General features: G+C 46.9%; 1 protein-coding gene across 1 annotated transcript in view; it reads right to left on the bottom strand.

Moving 5' to 3' along the window:
• Nucleotides 1–3,844: 3,844 nt before the first annotated feature.
• LOC135900530 (uncharacterized) overlaps nucleotides 3,845–19,072 on the bottom strand; it is a 129,001-nt gene continuing 113,773 nt past the window's right edge. Inside the window, exons 4-5 of the mRNA XM_070539565.1 lie at nucleotides 10,486–10,569; nucleotides 3,845–4,079 (exon numbers count right to left, since the gene is read on the bottom strand). Of these exons, the coding sequence (XP_070395666.1) occupies nucleotides 3,943–4,079; nucleotides 10,486–10,569 (221 nt within the window). The 3' untranslated portion in view covers nucleotides 3,845–3,942. The remainder of the gene's footprint in view (nucleotides 4,080–10,485; nucleotides 10,570–19,072) is intronic.

Here is a 19,072-nt window from a genome sequence, read left to right as displayed (position 1 = left end):
CAGACCAGAAGTTCTGCACGCACATCATGATGATACAAGGGCAGGGCATCTCGGGTTTTCCCGCACGCTCACGAGACTTAAGCAGAAATAATAATAACCGCGCCATAGCGCGAAAGTCACTCATTACGTCAACAAATGCCGAGACGGCCAGCAATGCAAGACACCACCGACATCACCGACGGGATTGTTACAGCTGATTTAGCCTCATATTGCCGACAGTTTCCGCAGACTGGGATGATTTTGTTGGGGCCCTTGCCAACGTCAAAATCTGGAAATGGTCGATCGTCGTGGTCACCTACTGCCTTACTAGCTATTACAAAATGAAAGCCCTGGCCAAAGATAGCGCTGCGGAAGTAGCGAAAATCTTCGTCAAGAACACCCTGCTGCGACAAGGTGTAGCAGAAGTCCTCATTACCGAAAAAGTAATGGCTTTTACAGCTTGAATTACTGAATCCGTCCTCCAATATAGCCGGACGAGACTCAAGAGGACAGCTGCCTACCACTCACAGGCGACAGTTCTGAAGGACAGCCTGAACAATTACGACGCTCACCGACATGTTAGCGATGTGCGTGGACGTCGAGCGCCAGGTGGGGGATGCAGTACTTCCCTACGTTATCTTCTCTTACAACGCGTCAGTGCAAGAAACAGCGCCGATTATGACGTTCAAGCTGGTTTACGCCAAGAACGCGGCCACGACTCTCGACGCCATGCTGCCGCACGTTGCCGACGAAGGGAATATCAACGTCGCCGCCTATTTGCAGCGCCCCTAGAAAGCATGACAACTTGCCAGCCTGCGCATCAAGAACCGGGAAAGGACGGACAGGCGACACTACGATCTTCGACGAGGCTACATAGAATACCCGCCCGGCCGCAGTGTAAGGGATTAACACTCGCATAGGGCGATGATAACGTGATGAGAAATATCTGTGACATTATTTTGGACCATACTAGATAATCTGATCTATTGGCGTACTGGAATGATAGGTTATACCAGACGGCGTTGCAAATCATGGCAGCACCGCACTACTTGAAGGCGTCCAGGTGGTGCTTTTCAAACTGTTCCACACGCGCTAACGCTGAGGGGGGCTTTATTTCTTTGTTGCTTTCAGATTTTTCTTTACCAAGTGTACATTTGTTTCTCCCTCTCGTGTTACGTTTGCAGCATCAAGATGTAGCTTTTTGTGCGATTACCACTCTTTGCCCATTTCCTATGCTTTGAGCCTTCCCATCTATCTATCTATCTATCTATCTATCTATCTATCTATCTATCTATCTATCTATCTATCTATCTATCTATCTATCTATCTATCTATCTATCTATCTATCTATCTATCTATCTATCTATCTATCTATCTATCTATCTATCTATCTATCTATCTATCTATCTATCTATCTATCTATCTATCTATCTATCTATCTATCTATCTATCTATCTATCTATCTATCTATCTATCTATCTATCTATCTATCTATCTATCTATCTATCTATCTATCTATCTATCTATCTATCTATCTATCTATCTATCTATCTATCTATCTATCTATCTATCTATCTATCTATCTATCTATCTATCTATCTATCTATCTATCTATCTATCTATCTATCTGGCCTATTACGTGAACCCACTGACCCAACTTACCTGTCAGCTTGGGCCACTAGGTAAGTATAGGATGTGGCTGTCTTCATCTCATCCTCGCCATACCTTGTTTGCCGACCAAGTTACTCAACTTGTCTAATATTATGCAGCTTGCATAAGCATAAGCATAAGCATAAGCTCGCATAAGCTTGCTATTATGCAGGTTTATAATGACAGATAAGGGTTGATAAGTGTGTATACCGATCGGATCAAGAGCCGAAACAAATTACAAGGGCAATAAAGCACACATTTGATGAACCGTGTACTGTTTCGTCAATCGCGGTAAACATACGTCGTGTCGTATGCGTGGATATGAACAAGTGGCATGATGCCTACGCATACTTATACAACTCCCGTGAAGTTTCTGCTTAACTGTTGTTTCGACATAGCGGCGAACGTGTACCGCCGCAAACTTGCTGTGTCGCAGAAGCTATACGACATAATGATCGTGGAGATTTACCACGTTACCGGCATCAAGACATTGCGCGGCCGCTGAAGGAAGGAAGGTAACGAATGTGAACCGCTAGGCAGCTTCTCGAGGGACCGTGCTGATGGTGATATTGCAAAGAAATGCAGGGTACTGATACAGACGTCAGAGGGTTTCTTTTTCCTTTGGCGCCAGTTTCGCTTTCAGAAAGACGTAACGCCTAAAAGAATAATAGCGTCATTTGTTCTTGTGTCGTCGATTTATTCATGAGTATAACTGAACTGTATTCGCAGCTTCTCTCAGAGGGCACGGATAAGATAGGAGACGACGCACGCATATGCCTTCACACCCATACATCCACGCACAGTAGGCATGGACACGCACAAACACACACACATATAGATGCACACACACAACCTCAGGCAATAGGCATGCGCGCACACGACCGCACGCACTTCTTCACATAAACGCATGCTCAAGCCCGAACACACATGTTCGCGCACATGTACATTCACGGGTGCCCATGCATGCACGCAGAAAAATGTAAACATGCACGCACACACATTAAAGCACGTGTGCACGCGTAGGCGCGCTCACATGGACTCGCACAGGTAAATGCGGCTATGCGCAAAGGTATACGCTATACGCAAAGACACACAAAGACGCGATACACAGCTATACGCAAAGACGCGCTCGCGAAGGATCACAGCTGCCCCCATACACGCATGCATGCCTATTCACACACAGACACACGAAACGTACACGCACATCAGCACAATCTCTCCGACCCTGCTGCTTCTCAAAATCTGCGCGTAGACAGAGACTTGATGGAACTGACTAAGCCTTTACTTTTTCAAAACCAGCTATAGGAAACCGCTTTACTCTTCAAATTTCGCGCCTCTTCAAGTCAATGTGTACTCTGCAGGGAGGTACCAAAATGATTTGCTCCTGTCGTGCGAATTCGCACATCCCTGGCCAAAATAGTGCATTGCCGCACAACCAATGTTACGACTAAGTGACTAACTGCATACGCTGTTAGAAGGGAGTGCTATCTCACCGCTGTTATTGAAATCTTTTTATACTCGCCGATAGTCTCTAATGTAGTTTTGCCTATATTGTACACAATCAGTTACTGGTACATTGCCGTAAAGCTCCACAGAATGTGGAAGGGGCAGTGTACAAAACTTCTAGATAGGCCTACGTTTTGCTGAACAAATTTTCACCAAGAAGAAAGTCGGAGGGCCTCATCGTATATTTTTATTCATTGATCGGGGCAGCCGCTTCATTTGGAAGCCCGGAGCCTTGTTGAAGCACTCGAAATAACTGTGAAAAGTATTTATTATAGAATTTCAGTTAGTTTTTCCTACCCCTAAAGAAAATTTCTTCGTGCGTCAAGGTATCGTCCCCACCGCTTTAATGGGCTTTGCTGCACAATATGCTTCTGAACCAAATAAATTCTTGGTTGAGATCATTAATCTCTCAATTAAGAGAACCGTTGAGTCTTGTATGAAGCAATAACGATGTTCCTATGTCACATCTAAAGCTTAGCGGGGCTAGCAGCTCAGCCCACGAAGCTCTAATCAAAATATTGCCAGACAGTCAGCCAAAGTTAAGCACAATAAAAGTCGTCAAGCATTACAGCAGCTGATATTAGTAGCAAAATTTGCGAGGAAATAACTGAGGTGTAGTGTAATGATGCGTTCCATGGAGGGCTCTAACAGTTCTTTATTAGCACGAGTGAAGCGCAGGAAGTAGATTTGAGCTCAATCGCTCGTGATTCTGTGGCAACAGTAAAATGCGCCCATTTCTCTATGCTGCTTTCTCACCCCCCCATGAATTCCGAGACATGCTCAAATGAGGAGGCTCCTATGCTGAAGCTAGTAGTCGCCCTCTCCATCGGGGCACAAGTCCCGGCTGTGCTCAGGAACGATCACTCCGCATGTGTCAACAAAGTGGTCGATGCAGTCTTGCGGCACATTGTCCTTGAATTCTCTCCGGGTCCAGAGTATGCACTCTTTAAAGAGAAAAAGAAGAAAACAGCTGTGCAGCAAATAAATACAGTGGCGGTGTTGGTAGTTATTAATTGCAGCCACTTAAATTCCTATTCTTTTGTGGGCGCAGTTTATATTCGTGTGAGTGCTGATAAGACGGATTCTTGGCAGCCTTTAACAATAGTGTTTAAACATAGTTATTTCCGTCAGTCTATTTATGCTAGCTTCATTACGATCAGTTTTTCCATAGTGCTCGAGATAGCTCCATTTCCCACTACGGGACTCCATGCTATCTACTTGAAGTTGCCGAGTACAACTCGGCCTCGAGTCGCTTTTCTTGGCAACAATACTGCAACTCTAACACGCTACCTCTTATCTTCTCAACGTATTGTATAGCCTGCCCACGTGTGCATTATACAGTTCCTAGAATTAGATGCACATACCCTTAATTAAATCCATACTACCATCATGCTGCCTCTAAAGCTATTCTTTTTCCTTCCATCGCTTGTTGCGCACTCGTTGGGTTATGGATTCTGATAAGCTTACATTTACACGAGGTCAGGATCATGACCAAAGAAAGCGCTTATCATTTGCTGTCGAGCATACGTGTATAGTACAGTTTCACAACATATAGATTTATATTACGTAATTTGTTCCGTGGACATGATATGGTCATTTTTTACCCTATCCGCACTTGTCACCAGTTATGCTCAACGATAGTTCAAAGTTTCGTCGCTATTACACAAGCTCCTTCAACGACTGGTTCTCGTCCATGGCCATGGCAGAATGAAATAAATAAAAAGTTCGGCAGTGCGTTACACTTCTGAAGACGTTACTGCGAAAAACTTGCTGCATATTTGGTAATGCGCCGTTTCACATCGTCGCATTGCTGCTTTCGCAGTTTGGTTTCTTCACATAGTTTTCGAGACTTAGCTGCGGCTTCGCGTGCTCGTATAGCGGAGTCAGACTAGCGCTAACGACATTTCTCTTCGACATTACGTTGCATCGTCTCAGAAGAGGAGTGAAACGCATGCTGTTCTGTGTGCTCTATGGGTGATTTCAGTGAATGCATGTTCATTTTGCTGAGCGCTTGTAGCCTCAGCTTTAGGTGGGTATGAGCCATTGCTTAAGGGGGCATGAGCCATTGACAAGGTCCCGTGCTTTCTTTCTTTTTTTTTACAGCTTGACTTCACGCCGCATCTCTATACGTTCCATGCATGTTTCCAATGAATGTATGCACAATACGCTTGAGTTTGCTTAGTGCTTGCAGGCTCTGGATTAGAAGAGGGATGAAACAGTGTATTTTTTGCTTGCTTAGGTGAATATGATCCATAGTATTCCCTTACCACTTCCAGTGCCTCGCTACCTATCGTAAACTGCTGTTCTCTTCCCGACACTGTTAATCATTATTTTAGTTTTCTGCAGATTAATTTTTAGACCTACTCTTCCGCTTTGCCTCTCCAGGTCAGTGAGCATGCATTGGATTGGTTCCCCTGAGTTACTAAGCAAGGCAATATCATCAGCGAATCTCAAGTTACTAAGGTATTCTCCAGTGATTTTTAACCCCAATTCTTCCCAATGCAGGTCTCTGAATACCTCCTGAAAACACGATGTTAATAGCATTGAAGAGATAATATCTCCCTGCCTGACGCCTTTCTTTATTGGGATTTTCTTGCTGTTTTTATGGAGGACTACTGTGCCTATCGAGCCGCTATAGATATCTTTCAGTATTTTACATACGGCTCGTCTACACCCTGATTCCGTAATGCCTCCATGACTGCTGAGGTTTCGACTGAATTAAACGCTTTCTAGTAATCAATGAAAGCTATGTATAAGGGTTGGTTATATTCCGCACATTTCTCTATCACCTAACTGATAGTGTGAATATTGTCTATTGTTGAGTACCTTTTAGGGAATCCTGCCTAGTCCTTTGGTTGACCGAAGTCTAAGGTGTTCTTCATTCTATTTGTGATCACCTTAGTAAATATTTTCTACGAGACGGACAGTAAGCTGATCCGTCGGATAGGCTAGGTTAGGTTAGCGTAAGAGACGTTAGGGTGGCGCGGCGTATACTCATAGCAGTTTTAGAGGCATCAAGCGTCACCCGCGGCCTTGCAGCCGCTGGTTTTCAACCGCAGTTGCTAAGGCACACTGCCTTCTGGATGTTCAATATATGCGTCCCGGTCTCTCCAACGGTCCCTACTTCTCTTACGGAAACATCTGTGACGTCATTTTCAAGGCATATCACCTTAAGGCACAACAGAGCTATGATCCGACATGACTGACTTACGACGAGCGACGCAGGCGTGAGACGGTCTCTGAAACAGCGGTCGCCAAATGGGGTGTCAGTGCCCAATGCTAGGGTGCCTAGAACTACCACTGCTTCACGTGTTTCACCACTCCAGCAGCCAGCGTAAACCAACTGAACCCCACTTCACAGTGCTTATGGGCAAACCCATTCAAGAGGCGCTGAGAAACTTCTCCGTAGTGCCTGGGCACGGTCATATAATCACGGAGCGAAAGCCCAAAATTTCTCTTTCGCACTCGTTCTTACTTGCTCATGCGCACAAAAGCACGACGCCTCCGGAAGCGCCACGCCCCGCTGTACTTACTAGCAATTGTAATGTCTCTGCCGCACACTCAAATTCCTCCGCCCTCCCTTTGCGCAAGACACTGAACGAGCGCAAAGACGCCGCGCCTTCTCAATTCACACCATCCTTCTCAGCTGATACCCTCACCCTCTCACGCTATTCCTCGCGCCTACAGCATATGGCTACGTGGGGCAGGATATGATCTTATCACATTTAACTTTTATGTGGAACTTCCCACCGACGGCTACCGCCGCAGCCTAAATTCTCTAGAAAGGAAAATTAAATTATGGGGTTGCACGTGGCAAAACCACGGTCTGATTATGAGGAACGCTGTAGTGGGGACTTCGGGTATTTCGACCACTTGGGGTCCTTTAACGTGCATCTAAATCTAAGTACATGGATGTTTTCGCATTTCGCCCCCATCGAAATGCGGCTGCCGTGGCCGGAATTCGATCCCGCGACCTTGTGCCTAGCAGCCCAACACAACAGCCACTAAGTAACCAGGGCGGGTCGAAATTCTTCGGGAGTGTCCCTAAAATTGGTGTAGGATTACCAACATTATTGTTTATTAGTAAGCCGTTATGGCTTTTTTTCGTACTACGAAACGTGTTATTGTATATGCGCATAGATTTCACGTTTTTGTATGCTTGCTGTATCCCTGCCTAAATAACACCTCCAGGGCCCTGCAGCTTTTTTCATAAAGTTACCTTAACAGAACGTTGTTAAACGAAATAACGTAACAGAATTAACTGTCCTTGAGAGCAATACAGTGAAATTTATAGGCACATGTGAGTGTCAGTTCAAGTTTCTTCTGCTTAATTTTTGGCTGTCCTACAGCTTGAGAATAATCTCCTCGTTAACATTATTTGCGCAGTCCTGTTGCTTTCAATTAGATTTTTTGTTTATTGTGTAAAGGGGCATGTTCAACAGCTCAGTAGGTAGTGTCAAGTGTAAGCTGGCCGTCAAGCGACACTGAGCAGCAACAGCTGAAAGTCCAAGCAGCTCACACTCGGCCGAAGCGCTACTATCCATCTGGCTCAGTGGCGGCGCGCTGCATGAATCGCATAGACGATTTGACAAGCCTCATCCACGCGTTACTTTTTTTCGTTACAATTACAATATATTACTGCATCCTGGTGTTAACAGGACAAAGCGTAGACGGGGCACAATAGCGGGATTATACAGCTACCTGCCATGTGCTGTGACAGTCCCGGACAACGGAAGCGCGAGACCTAGGTGGGGAAGGAGGCTTTGGCAACAGATTCAGTAATATTGTTTATCATGGGCATGGCATGATACCAACGCGCAAAACTGTCCTTTATCCATAGCAGATAGACGAAACCACGTGACGAAAGAAGTGCTCCAACCACGTCGATGAGCAGGTGGTCGAAACAACGCTGGCTGGATGGCAGGAAAGAATGAGCCGGAGGCTTAGTGTGAAACGTCTCTTTGGTGTTTTGGCCGTGCACAAAGTACAGCTTCCGTTAAGTTCCACATGTCATTGTTTATGGCAGGTCAGAAGTAGCCACGCACGACGAGGAATTGGGTAACTTCGATAGCAGAATGGTAGATGTCGCGATTTAAGGCGAAAAGTGTAGGCGTCTTTTTCAACGAGTGCCATGTTCCTGACTGCTCCTAATATAGCTCCCAAGTTTCTATATTTGCCCACTATTTATAATTGTCAAAAACCACTGCTGTGGTGAAACATGCGTGACGGTTCAGACGGTTGATTGTCGAGCGATGGAAGCACGCATGCTAGCCCATGCTGTCTGAAGCAACATCAATAAATAGCAATGGCAAGCGCGCGTGTCTTCTGCCGGCGTCATGGCTCAAGAGATACATATTTTTCTGCTATGCATTGGCGGCGTCATCTCCATACGACCAGGCGCGGTGTATTGCACCGTGTTTTGCCACAGCGGTGGCAGATAGCGACTTCATTTCATTAAGTCACATCAAGAGCTCCCTGCATGACCATAGGCTTATCCTTCATTCTATGAGTGAGTGAAAACTTTATTGTAAATGCCCGGCAATTTGGGCGGGGTGGGGCCATAAGCACCCTAGCCAAGGTGACGGGCTCGAGTTCTTGGACTCGGGTGGCTTCCACGGTGTGCCCGACGGCCCACATTTGACCAGCGAGGTCGTGGCTGAGCAGAGCCGCCTCCCAACGCGCCCCTCGGTTTCAGACTGTCATGTCTACCACGTTCGTCGGGGACTCCTGCTGCTCGCTACGGTGCATGCCCACAGCATGCGCTGCAGCGTCGCTCTGGCTCCGCACGCTTTACAATCGCCGGACGAATAAATGTCGTGGTAGCAGAGGTGAAGCATCGTCGGGTTCGGCTATGTGTGTGTTTGTAGTTGCATCCAGGCAACCGCCTGTTTCTTGTTTCGTTTGGCGTACAGTCATGGGTATTTACATCTGTTCAATCTGTAGTGTTGCGTGATGTCTCTGAAAGTGCTCATGTGATCCACCCACGTCCATTCCCGCATCGCTCTCGCGGTGGGCGAGACATCGCGATTGCCGGCGGGCGCCACGGTTCGGCTTTTAAATCCTCCAGCAGCGGCATGGGCCGCCTCGTTTCCCCGGAGTGGAGGGTCCGTGTGGTCGGGGTCCATACGAGGAAACTGTCGTTATTGCAGCAAATTTTGCGATGTTGAATTAGGAGAATGCGGGCCGCTTCCCGGGAGATCCGACCACTAGCGTAGTTGCGTATCGCTGCCGGCGAGTCGCTTATAAGAGAAAAATCTTCACAAGACCACTATGAAAACGTCTGAACCTTGCTGCCGAGGTTATGTGAGGTGCAGGGAAAGTATACAACACAACTCACTTTCCGTGAAGAGGTCAAACGGGTTAAAAACGGCTACCTGGTCGCTGCAAACGGGAAGGCCGCATCTCCAGCAACCCAGGGGATAACATACTTTGCATCCGGGCAACAGAGGTCTCTGGAGAGCGTCTACAAAAACCGCTGCTGCGGTAAAAAGAAAACTCACCGGGCCCATTATGAGAGGTAAAGGGTTTGTCGGATCTTTTCGAGCAACCTATTATCGCATTCCCTTAAGTTAAAAGACGCGTCTCTAATGCAATGATGGCACTGTCTGATCACTAAAGCTACAAATAAATCACGCGTATTATTGTGCGTCATTTTTCCTAACATCTCAATTTCTGCAAGCAATAATAGTTGTAGCTTTTGCCGTGACTGCAAGGTGCTGAAAGCCCTTGTTTCGCTGTGACGTAGAGCTTTTTTGGGTTCCATTCCGCGCTCCTCCCGGTCTGCCCCACATAGCACTTCCGACAAAAGCAAATTTATGAACTACATAAATCAGCTGCCCTCCCCCTTTGCTCCCACAAGAAAAGATTTGGTGCATCGTAAGAAATCCTTGCACTGTTTTGACTACAGCAGAGTGTCAGCTGACGAAGTTTGCTACAGGTGCTGACTACATAACCGCTATATTGTGCCTATTTGAAGCTTTTTCGAAGCTTTATTTATGTAATACACCATTTTTAGTCTACTTTGCGCTTTGTTTATTGCCTCATATTGTCACCTGACCCTATTTTCACTTTTTGAATGTCTCAGAAAAAGCGACCATGGTACAATTTGGATACCAAGCCGTCTGCAGCATTCACCGCCCATCGTTGAGATTGGTTTTGACGTTACAATTATTAGATGGCTTGAGCAACAATTTTCGGCAAAGAGAACAGACCCCTCTCTTTGCGTAATGGATTGGTATAGGTTCAAAGGTCATACTTCCTTGTGCACTCGGTGCGCTGAATATGCGACTGCTGTGGCATATATCCCCACCAAAAATTGCTTCTATTCCGCCACCCGAATAATGGACTTACGGTCTCTTGTGTAGTATTCGGCGTTCACCACGACACAATTTTCGAAATCCGTAAAATAGACCGTCCCTTCCAGTGGGGTGAGATCTGAAAGAAATGGTCATTATGCATACGCATACTATTCCTACGAAGCAAGAGTACCGAGTTCTATGTAATAATACAGTGGTTACCATTCGCGTAAGTACTTCTCAAAAAAGAAACTGCAGACTTCCCGCACATCCCGCGTGAGAAATGCTGTGTGATCGGCGGCCAGAGAGCTGTAGGTTCCCTTCCGCCTCTCTAGCCTACGCACCGTTTTGCAAAGCACCTGACACTCAACCTCGCAGAATAAGATGCAACAGAGGCAAGGCGATGCCTGTTTTGTAGGGAGGTGTTTGTAAGAGAAAATGTTTCCCTATAATACTGAACACATGATTAGGGGACGTCGCCGGCCAACGGCAAATGCTCTTGTGAACATGAACATCTGTGAATTCATTCGATACGATTCGTTTCAACGTACGGTTGAAACGGAAACACAGCACAACTAAACATCCCTACACTTATCGTTTGTAACGACAGTGTCACATGCAATAAGGTATGATAATAAGCTACAAGTGTTGCAGTTGTGGAGAGGGTGGTGACTTTCAATCACCACTTATGCAGGACGTTAATCACAAAGCCACAAATACTACTCACTGCGGTTGTTTCATATGCATACCTATGATAGCATCACAATGCCGAGCGTACCCAAAACTATCGTTTCAATTAACTGCCATTGTTAACTGAGGGCCCCGTGCTCCTCTGCCTCACATTTCTTCGGCAAAAGTACATGTTGAATTACTCAGGTTTGAAAGTCACCACGTTTAAACATTCCTAATTACACTTATAAATTGTGACTTGCGGTATACTTTCCTTTTATCAATGGTGCCTCCACGGGCAGATATGTTATGAAAAAAATTCTGTGTAGCACTGCTAATCTTCCATGGCTTTGCAGACCAGTCACACATATGTAACATTATGCAGACGACATCTTTATATTGCCTGCACAACGACCAAAAACACAAGACACACCAATGCTTTGGACTTTCTATGTTTCCGGTTCTCATTTCTTTCTAGAAATCCCGCATATGGAAGGTGTATTGTGAGGTAGCAAAGAAGGTAGTTCAAAAAAGTCATTTTTGTTCTTTAAAAGACGTCACATCAGCTCGCAGCAAACCCTGTGTGCCCACGTTCATTTTTGCGCTGTGCAGCTAAGATGAACGAACTTACACAAACTCAGCCAAGCATGGGCCCTTCTTGTACACACCGCAAGTGTCATGTCTCACACATCCGATGCAACTCTCCCAGAATAATAAATTGAGTGGACATTACAAAGATGGGCAATGATGTAAAAGCTGATTTGTAAGTAGGTTTGAACATTGCATATCGTATGCGCTAAGTTCATACAAGCTGGTGAAACCTCACTCAGGCAAAGCGTTGTAGTGACGAAAAAGGAATTGGTGACTTAACTTAGGACTTGTTTGCGTGCTCATTGTTAACCCACACCATCAGGTATTAAATCATCAGGTAGCGTAGTGAGTCACCTTGCTAAATTAAAATTCAGCGCACAGTGGGCGTTAAATCAGAAAAATTTTCTATTGGGACTAGAATACGATGACTGACCACTGTCTTATTACTTTACTTATAATTAGATGCCTAATTAGAATTAAGAAATAATTATAATTAGAGCATTTCTAATTTATTGAATAGCATGGGAAGTAACATTAGCGGATTGGAGTGTTTCAAAAAGCGCATCACAAGCTTATCACAAAAGTCGACATAGAGTATCACACAAGCTTATCACAAAGACGACATAGATTTCACACGCATAGTTGGAGACCCTATATGAGTCGTGCTTCTTGGGTGAAGGCAAAGTCGCTCGAAATCACTTTTGAAAATAGGAAGTACCCGATGAAAACCATGCACACGTGGAGTAATTTTCGTGTGGTTAAAGAGCCCCTCACCAGGTATGGCTATATTGAGCTGACAAGCCCAGAGTATACATTGCGCAATAACGAACGTATCTGCAAAGTATTACATCGCAAGGTGCTGCGGAAAGGTATGAAATTTCAAACCGAACGCCATTTCTCCTTCTCCTCGCGGCCGCCGCGCTCCAAGACAGAGGATGACGTACTCGTGTGCATGCGCCTACGTACTCGTGTCCGCAGTGTGACGACGCTCGGGGTGACACGTGACTTCGAGAATTATTCAAGACAACATCCGTTATGTGTGCGATCTGTTGCTTGGATTGATGAATTGAAGTTTAGAGAAAAAATGGCTGTGGCTTAGGTAAGGTTAAGCCCAGGATGCGAAGCATACTAGCCTTTATTTTAACGCGACAGCGTTAAGGAGCTCGTGTCGCAGAAAAGCCGGTGTCGTCGGCGTCGGCTCAGGCGTGCGGCGCTTGCTCAGGCGCACATTTCGTTGTCGCGCCGAACGCTGCGTTGCTCGACGCTCACCGCGTCCGATGCGGGGGGGCGACGCCGCAAGCGACGGCGCGAGTTGGAGCCCCGTTTCTCCTCTGTCGTGACGTCACGGTGTCACGTGGTATTGAAGGCGACACCCCCGCACTTGAGGAGCTGGGTTGAGCTCTAGTAATATGCTTCGCATAATAATATAACACGCAAGCGGAAGTTCCGCGTGTTTTGTTTTCTTTTACTTCACACCGAAGCAAGAAAAATATACTTGCGCTTCGTCTGCTTGTTCCCACGGTCATGCCTTCACGTGCGCAGGTACCGAAACTGCGCCATTTTCTACTTTGTTCCAGCGCTTGAACATCCTCTGCGCTCCGCTTGTTCTGCTTCAGTATTCGTGTAGCAGTGAATTATACCGCTAGTCATGTTTCCTTGTGCACAGCGCGCAAAATCTTGTGCTGCGGAAACGAGGCAACGGCTCGCGCGTGACGCTGTCAGCGGAAGTGCGTAGCGCCGAAAGAAAAAAGCGAGAAGAAAAGAAAAACGAAGGCGGAGCCTGTGACGCATGCGTCCCGCGATCGTCGAGGTCCTGTATGGGAGAACGCAGGGAAGTAATTTCGCTTGCGGAGGCTAGACGGGGCAAGTAGAGAGAGCGCCTTGCTTGGCAATGAAGCCCGCCTGCTGAAATCATGGATTTGCGGCATTGAAATATTTCTATCTCGGCTATTAATGAGCCGATGTGAAAATTTTTCGAGCAGGACGCTCCCTAGAGGACATGTAACAACGTACAGCGTATAACCAAAATTTGCTATGGGGCCTGGTGACAGCCTGCTATGGCTTGGTGATGAGCCCTTTAAAGTGATTTCAGGAAAAAAAAATGCGGTGTTCCCTGGAACAAGTTAAAGCTTTTTACGACGTCTAAAGACGGCATTCTGAGCTCGTTAGAAAAGCTCTTCACTAAACGACCAAATAGTTGTTTCAATATTGCGCTATTTATGTCACACTTATTAAATCACGAGGAAGGATGAGGCATGATTCTATTGCTCCGACAACGCACTCATGCGAGCTGTTGTCAAGAAGTATCGACGGCTGGTTGTATTTAGCTATGATATGCCAAGATCAAGATGAGTTTATAGGCTTGGCTCTAGCTAACTTCGTATTGATTTGTCCGTATCAGCAAAATAGAATGCAGTTTCTTTTTGGTAATTTCTTTTAACCAGTAGATTTTTAATTTTACGTGTTTTCCATAGAAGTCAATGACTCATATGAGCAAGTTTACCTTCTCGTGTAACGTTGTGTATTGCGTTGTTTAATAAAAGAACGCAATAAAAAGCAGTACATCTAGCGTCGTGTTTCTTGCCTTCGTTTCGGCAAAAATGTCGAAAACATCAACTGACAGCTTTTGCACGTTATGTTCTACTGTCACAGAGGCAGAGTTGTGTGCATCACTTATTACCAAAATTTAGACATCCAAATCTTATGCACGAAGCATACACCTCAGAAAGGGCTTTAACACTTCATGTTTCCGCATTAGGTACCCGATAATGTCCATACTTTGGTAACACTGGTTTAAATGCCTGTGCGTAACGCATTTAAATACATTTTATCTTGCACAGGAATCTTCTAAATCATTGCCCTTAACGGAATTTACCTTAGTTCTTTTTTTCTGTTTCCTTGCAGCTCTGGTATTCAGATGAAAGAACTGATAGCGAACAATATACCTATCTTGTGTTCTTTTTTCCTTTATTGAAAAAAAAATATTATAAAATACTGTACAATTTTCCGCAGTTTGCACTATCCGAGTAGATAACAGGGCAGGGCAGGCATCGCTTGTGGGGCAAACTGCCATCTCCAGTTACAATATGAGCAAGCGCCCAACTATTACACGGAAATTAAAATTTCTGGGAAAAATTTGCGACAATAAATTGATGGCGTGTAGTAGCAAAGTCTGGTCTGCTTAGAGAAAATTGTCACCACCAGCTTGGCGTTATTCAGGCGCAATACATATTGCATGCTCCCTGCAACCGCGCGAACTATGGGAATCATTTCGGATTCACGTGACGATGCAGTCTACACCGGTGGATTACGAAAGGAGCAGGACGGCTAGCCCATTACACGAATTACTCTAAAATAACAATATTGTGACGCAGCAGTAATCACGGCTTTTATTCCGCGTCAAAAGGTTAGGCGAACCGACCACGCCCACAGCAAGGAGCACACTCGAGAGCCAGCCCCACAAGCGATGATGAAGAAGAACCCCATATGAGCCCCACATGATGATGATCATGTAGAGATGACAAAGAATAGCTTATATCTCGCTACACTAATGTCCCCTCGCGCGAGAGCGGCCATCCTGGCCGCAACTCAAAGGGGCGGTGAACGTCTCGTGAAAGGTTTCATACGGGAAACGTGGACAATCTCAGCGGCGCGGCAGCGGCGGTCATTTGGAACAATAACTGGTTCCACGCGATAGTTCACTGGAGAAGTCTGCTCCATGACTTTGTAGGGGCCGATGAACCGAAGCTGAAACTTGTCACACAAGCCAGGAGTACGAACTGGTGTCCGGAGTAGCACTTCCTCGCCAGGGCGGAAGCACACGACGCGATGAGAGGCGTCGTAATGCTGCCTGCGGTCCTGATGCCGTGCTTCGGTGTTGATGCGGGCGAGCTGGCGGCAACGCAGAACGCGGGACACATATTCTTCGCAGGAGGAAGGACACTGATGGACAGTTGGCGCGAAGAAAGAGACGTCAAGACAGGAAGAGGGCGAACGACCATAGACAAGGTAGAATGGCGAGTAACCGGTCGTGCGTTGAACGGCGGTATTATATGCAAAGGTCACGAATGGTAAAATTGCGTCCCAGTTTCTGTGATCCGGGTCAATGTACATGGCTAACATGTCTGACAGCATGCGATGAAATCGCTCTGTGAGGCCGTTGCTTTGCGGATGGTAACTGGAGGTAGTCTTGTGGGTGGTTCCGGAGGCTCGGAGTACTTCGTCTAGTAGTTGCGAGAGGAATGCTTTTCCACGGTCGCTCAGGAGGACGCGAGGAGCACCGTGACGCAGTATTAAGGATTGAAGTACGAATGCAGCAACTTCAGAGGCTGAGGCAGAGCTCACATGAGTTGTTTCGGCGTAGCGTGTCAAGTGATCAACGGCTGTCACAATCCATCGTTTACCGGTGGGAGTCACAGGAAGAGGACCATACAGGTCAATGCCAACGATTTCAAATGGTTGCGACGGACAAGGAACCGGTTGCAGTTGTCCGCTGGGAGCTGATGTAGGGAGCTTTCGACGCTGACATAGGGCGCAGGAAGCGACATACTTCGCTACACTGGCGGACAATCCAGGCCAGTAGAAGCGACCTTTGATGCGGTCATAGGTTTTCTGGAAACCAAGGTGACCAGCAGTCATGTCGTCGTGAGAAACCCGCAGGACATGAGCACGTAGAGAGCGTGGCAGAACAGGAACCCAGCGTTGACCGTCAGGGTGATAGACATGACGGTATAGGACGCGGTTGTCAATCTTAAATTGCGTCAGCTGCCGATGAAGGCGGGCGTTAGGCGGGCGCGAAGCTCCTTGAAGGTGTTCAATGATGCGCCGACAGTAAGAGTCGGCAAGTTGATGAAATTGGAAGGATTTGTTGTCGTGTGGAGGCATCTCGTCGACAGTGGCCAACAAGAAAGCATCTGAGGAGGGATTGAGCGAAAGCTTGTCACGGATGGTAGTTGGAGCTCCATTGCATGGTGTCGTAGGAAGCGGACAGCGAGAAAGCGCGTCTGCGTCTTGGTGTTTTTTTCCCGCACTTGTAGGTAATGGTAAAGTCGTATTCTTGCAAACGAAGAATCCACCGACCAAGTCGTCCAGACAAGGTCTTCAGCGTCGAAAGCCAGCATAATGCATGATGGTCTGTAACGACCGTAAAGTGGCGGCCGTGAAGATAAGGTCGAAACTTCTGCACAGACCAAATGATAGCTAGACATTCCTGCTCCGTGATGATGTAATTCTTTTCGGCGTTTGTCAGAACGCGACTTGCGTATGCGACGACCCTCTCACCTAAAGTGTCGTCTCGCTGTAGGAGAATGCCACCAATTCCGTGACCACTAGCATCCGTATGCAGGAGGGTAGGAGCAGCTTCATCAAAATGGCGTAGTACTGGTTCAGATGTAAGAGCTTGCTTCAGATGGGTGACCGCAGATTCACATTCGGGAGACCACACAAAGGGAACATTAGAACCCAGTAATTTGTGCAGAGGTGACGCTATTGAGGCGAAGCCCCGTATGAATCGCCGAAAATAGGAAGCGAGGCCTAAGAAACTAGGCAAATCTTTGGTCTTTTCGGGACGAGGGAAGTGCTGAACTGCGGAAACCTTGTCAGGGTCAGGACGAATGCCATCTTTGCTCACAATGTGACCTAGAACTTTGATCGTCTTGCTCGCAAAATGGCATTTCTTGGTGTTTAGCTGAAGTCCAGCGTTGGCAAGGCACGTGAGAACTTCATCCAGACGTTGCAGGTGCTGAGAGAAGGTTGACGAGAAAACAACAATATCGTCGAGATAGCACAGGCAAGTCTTCCACTTTAGGCCACGAAGAACGGTGTCAATCATGCGCTCGAACGTTGCGGGCGCATTGCAAAGGCCGAATGGCATGACATTAAACTCGTAGAGCCCATCTGGTGTTGAAAACGCTGTTTTCTCCTTATCGTCCTCATGCATAGGTATCTGCCAGTAGCCGGAACGCAGATCGATGCTGGAGAAGTACTCGGCACCCTGCAGGGAATCCAAGGCATCGTCTATTCGCGGCATAGGGTATACATCCTTGCGTGTGATCTTGTTAAGTGCTCGGTAGTCGACACAAAATCGAACAGAGCCGTCTTTTTTGCGAACCAAAACAACGGGGGAAGACCAAGGGCTAGCAGAGGGGCGTATTATGTTGCGTTGGAGCATGTCGGTGACGTTCTCGTCAATGACTTTCCTCTCGGCTAGCGATACGCGATATGGTCTACGGCGCACGATGGATGTACCATCTGTCTCTATCCGATGCGTCGTAATCGAAGTCTTTCCCAACGAAGATGAATGCGCGTCAAAGGAAGCTTCATGTTTTTGGAGCAAAGCAAGCAATTGTTGTGACTGCGAAGGTGTCAGGTCGGAACTGATGGCAGCTGCAAGAGCTGAAGGAGATGCGGCCCGTCCGGTACAGAGACCTTCTGAGGAAGCTGGTTTAAAGGAAATAACAGATATAGACTCTGATGCAGTGGCGCAAGCCAATGTAGTGCCTTTAGGGATGAGAATCTTTTCGGATGTCGGGTTTGTAGCGCAGAGAAGTGCAGAGCCATCATCAAACCTAACGAGCCCTGATGCAAAGGCTATCCCTCTTGCAAGACAGCGTGCAGATGGTAAGACGAGCACGTCGCCGCAGTCAATCACATCAGACGTGATAGTAACGATGCTTTGATGGAGAGGAGGTAACGCGGTATCTTCTGCAGCAAGGAAGTGAAGGGGTGTGTCATCTGCATGAAGTGAATAGGTCGTGTCGGTCATATGGAGAACGCGTTGTCCACAGCAGATGGAGGCGGAGGCCATAGAAAGAAAATCCCATTCCAATATGAGCTGCTGGGCACACGAACTTAGCACTGCAAATTGTACGTGATGTAGAAGTCCGTCGATGGAAATACGAGCTGTGCACATGGCGATAGGTCGAATGGAGGCCCCTTGAGCAGCGAGTAGCGTAGGTCCTTCATAGGGGGTCGTAACTTTCCGAAGTCGCGAACACAAATCACGGTGAATGACTGAAACACTAGCACCAGTGTCTATTAAAGCTTCTACTTGTACACCTTCTACTACAACCAATATCACATTGTACGGACGCGATGGAGGAATTTCAGTCCTGTCGTTCGATGCAGCTTTTCCTCCAAAAGCTGCATAATTTAGTTTTCCGGACGACGCTCGGCGAATTGAGAAGCAGGTCTCAGTGGGGACGTAGAGCGGCGAAGGGGTGACGGCGAGCGGCGTCTCGCAGGACGGTAAGCCGTCTCGGATGCTACAGTAGGCGATGGAGAGCGTCCGCGCGGTGGACCATAAGGACGGCGTTGGTCATGGAAGCTCCCTAGACGTTGGAAAGTAGCTCCGGGCGAAAAGTCATCCCGTTCGTATACGTCAT

The sequence above is a fragment of the Dermacentor albipictus genome, chromosome 5 (assembly GCF_038994185.2).
Source record: "Dermacentor albipictus isolate Rhodes 1998 colony chromosome 5, USDA_Dalb.pri_finalv2, whole genome shotgun sequence".
Taxonomy (NCBI): Eukaryota; Metazoa; Arthropoda; class Arachnida; order Ixodida; family Ixodidae; genus Dermacentor; species Dermacentor albipictus.
This window is presented reverse-complemented; position numbering and strand designations above follow the sequence as displayed.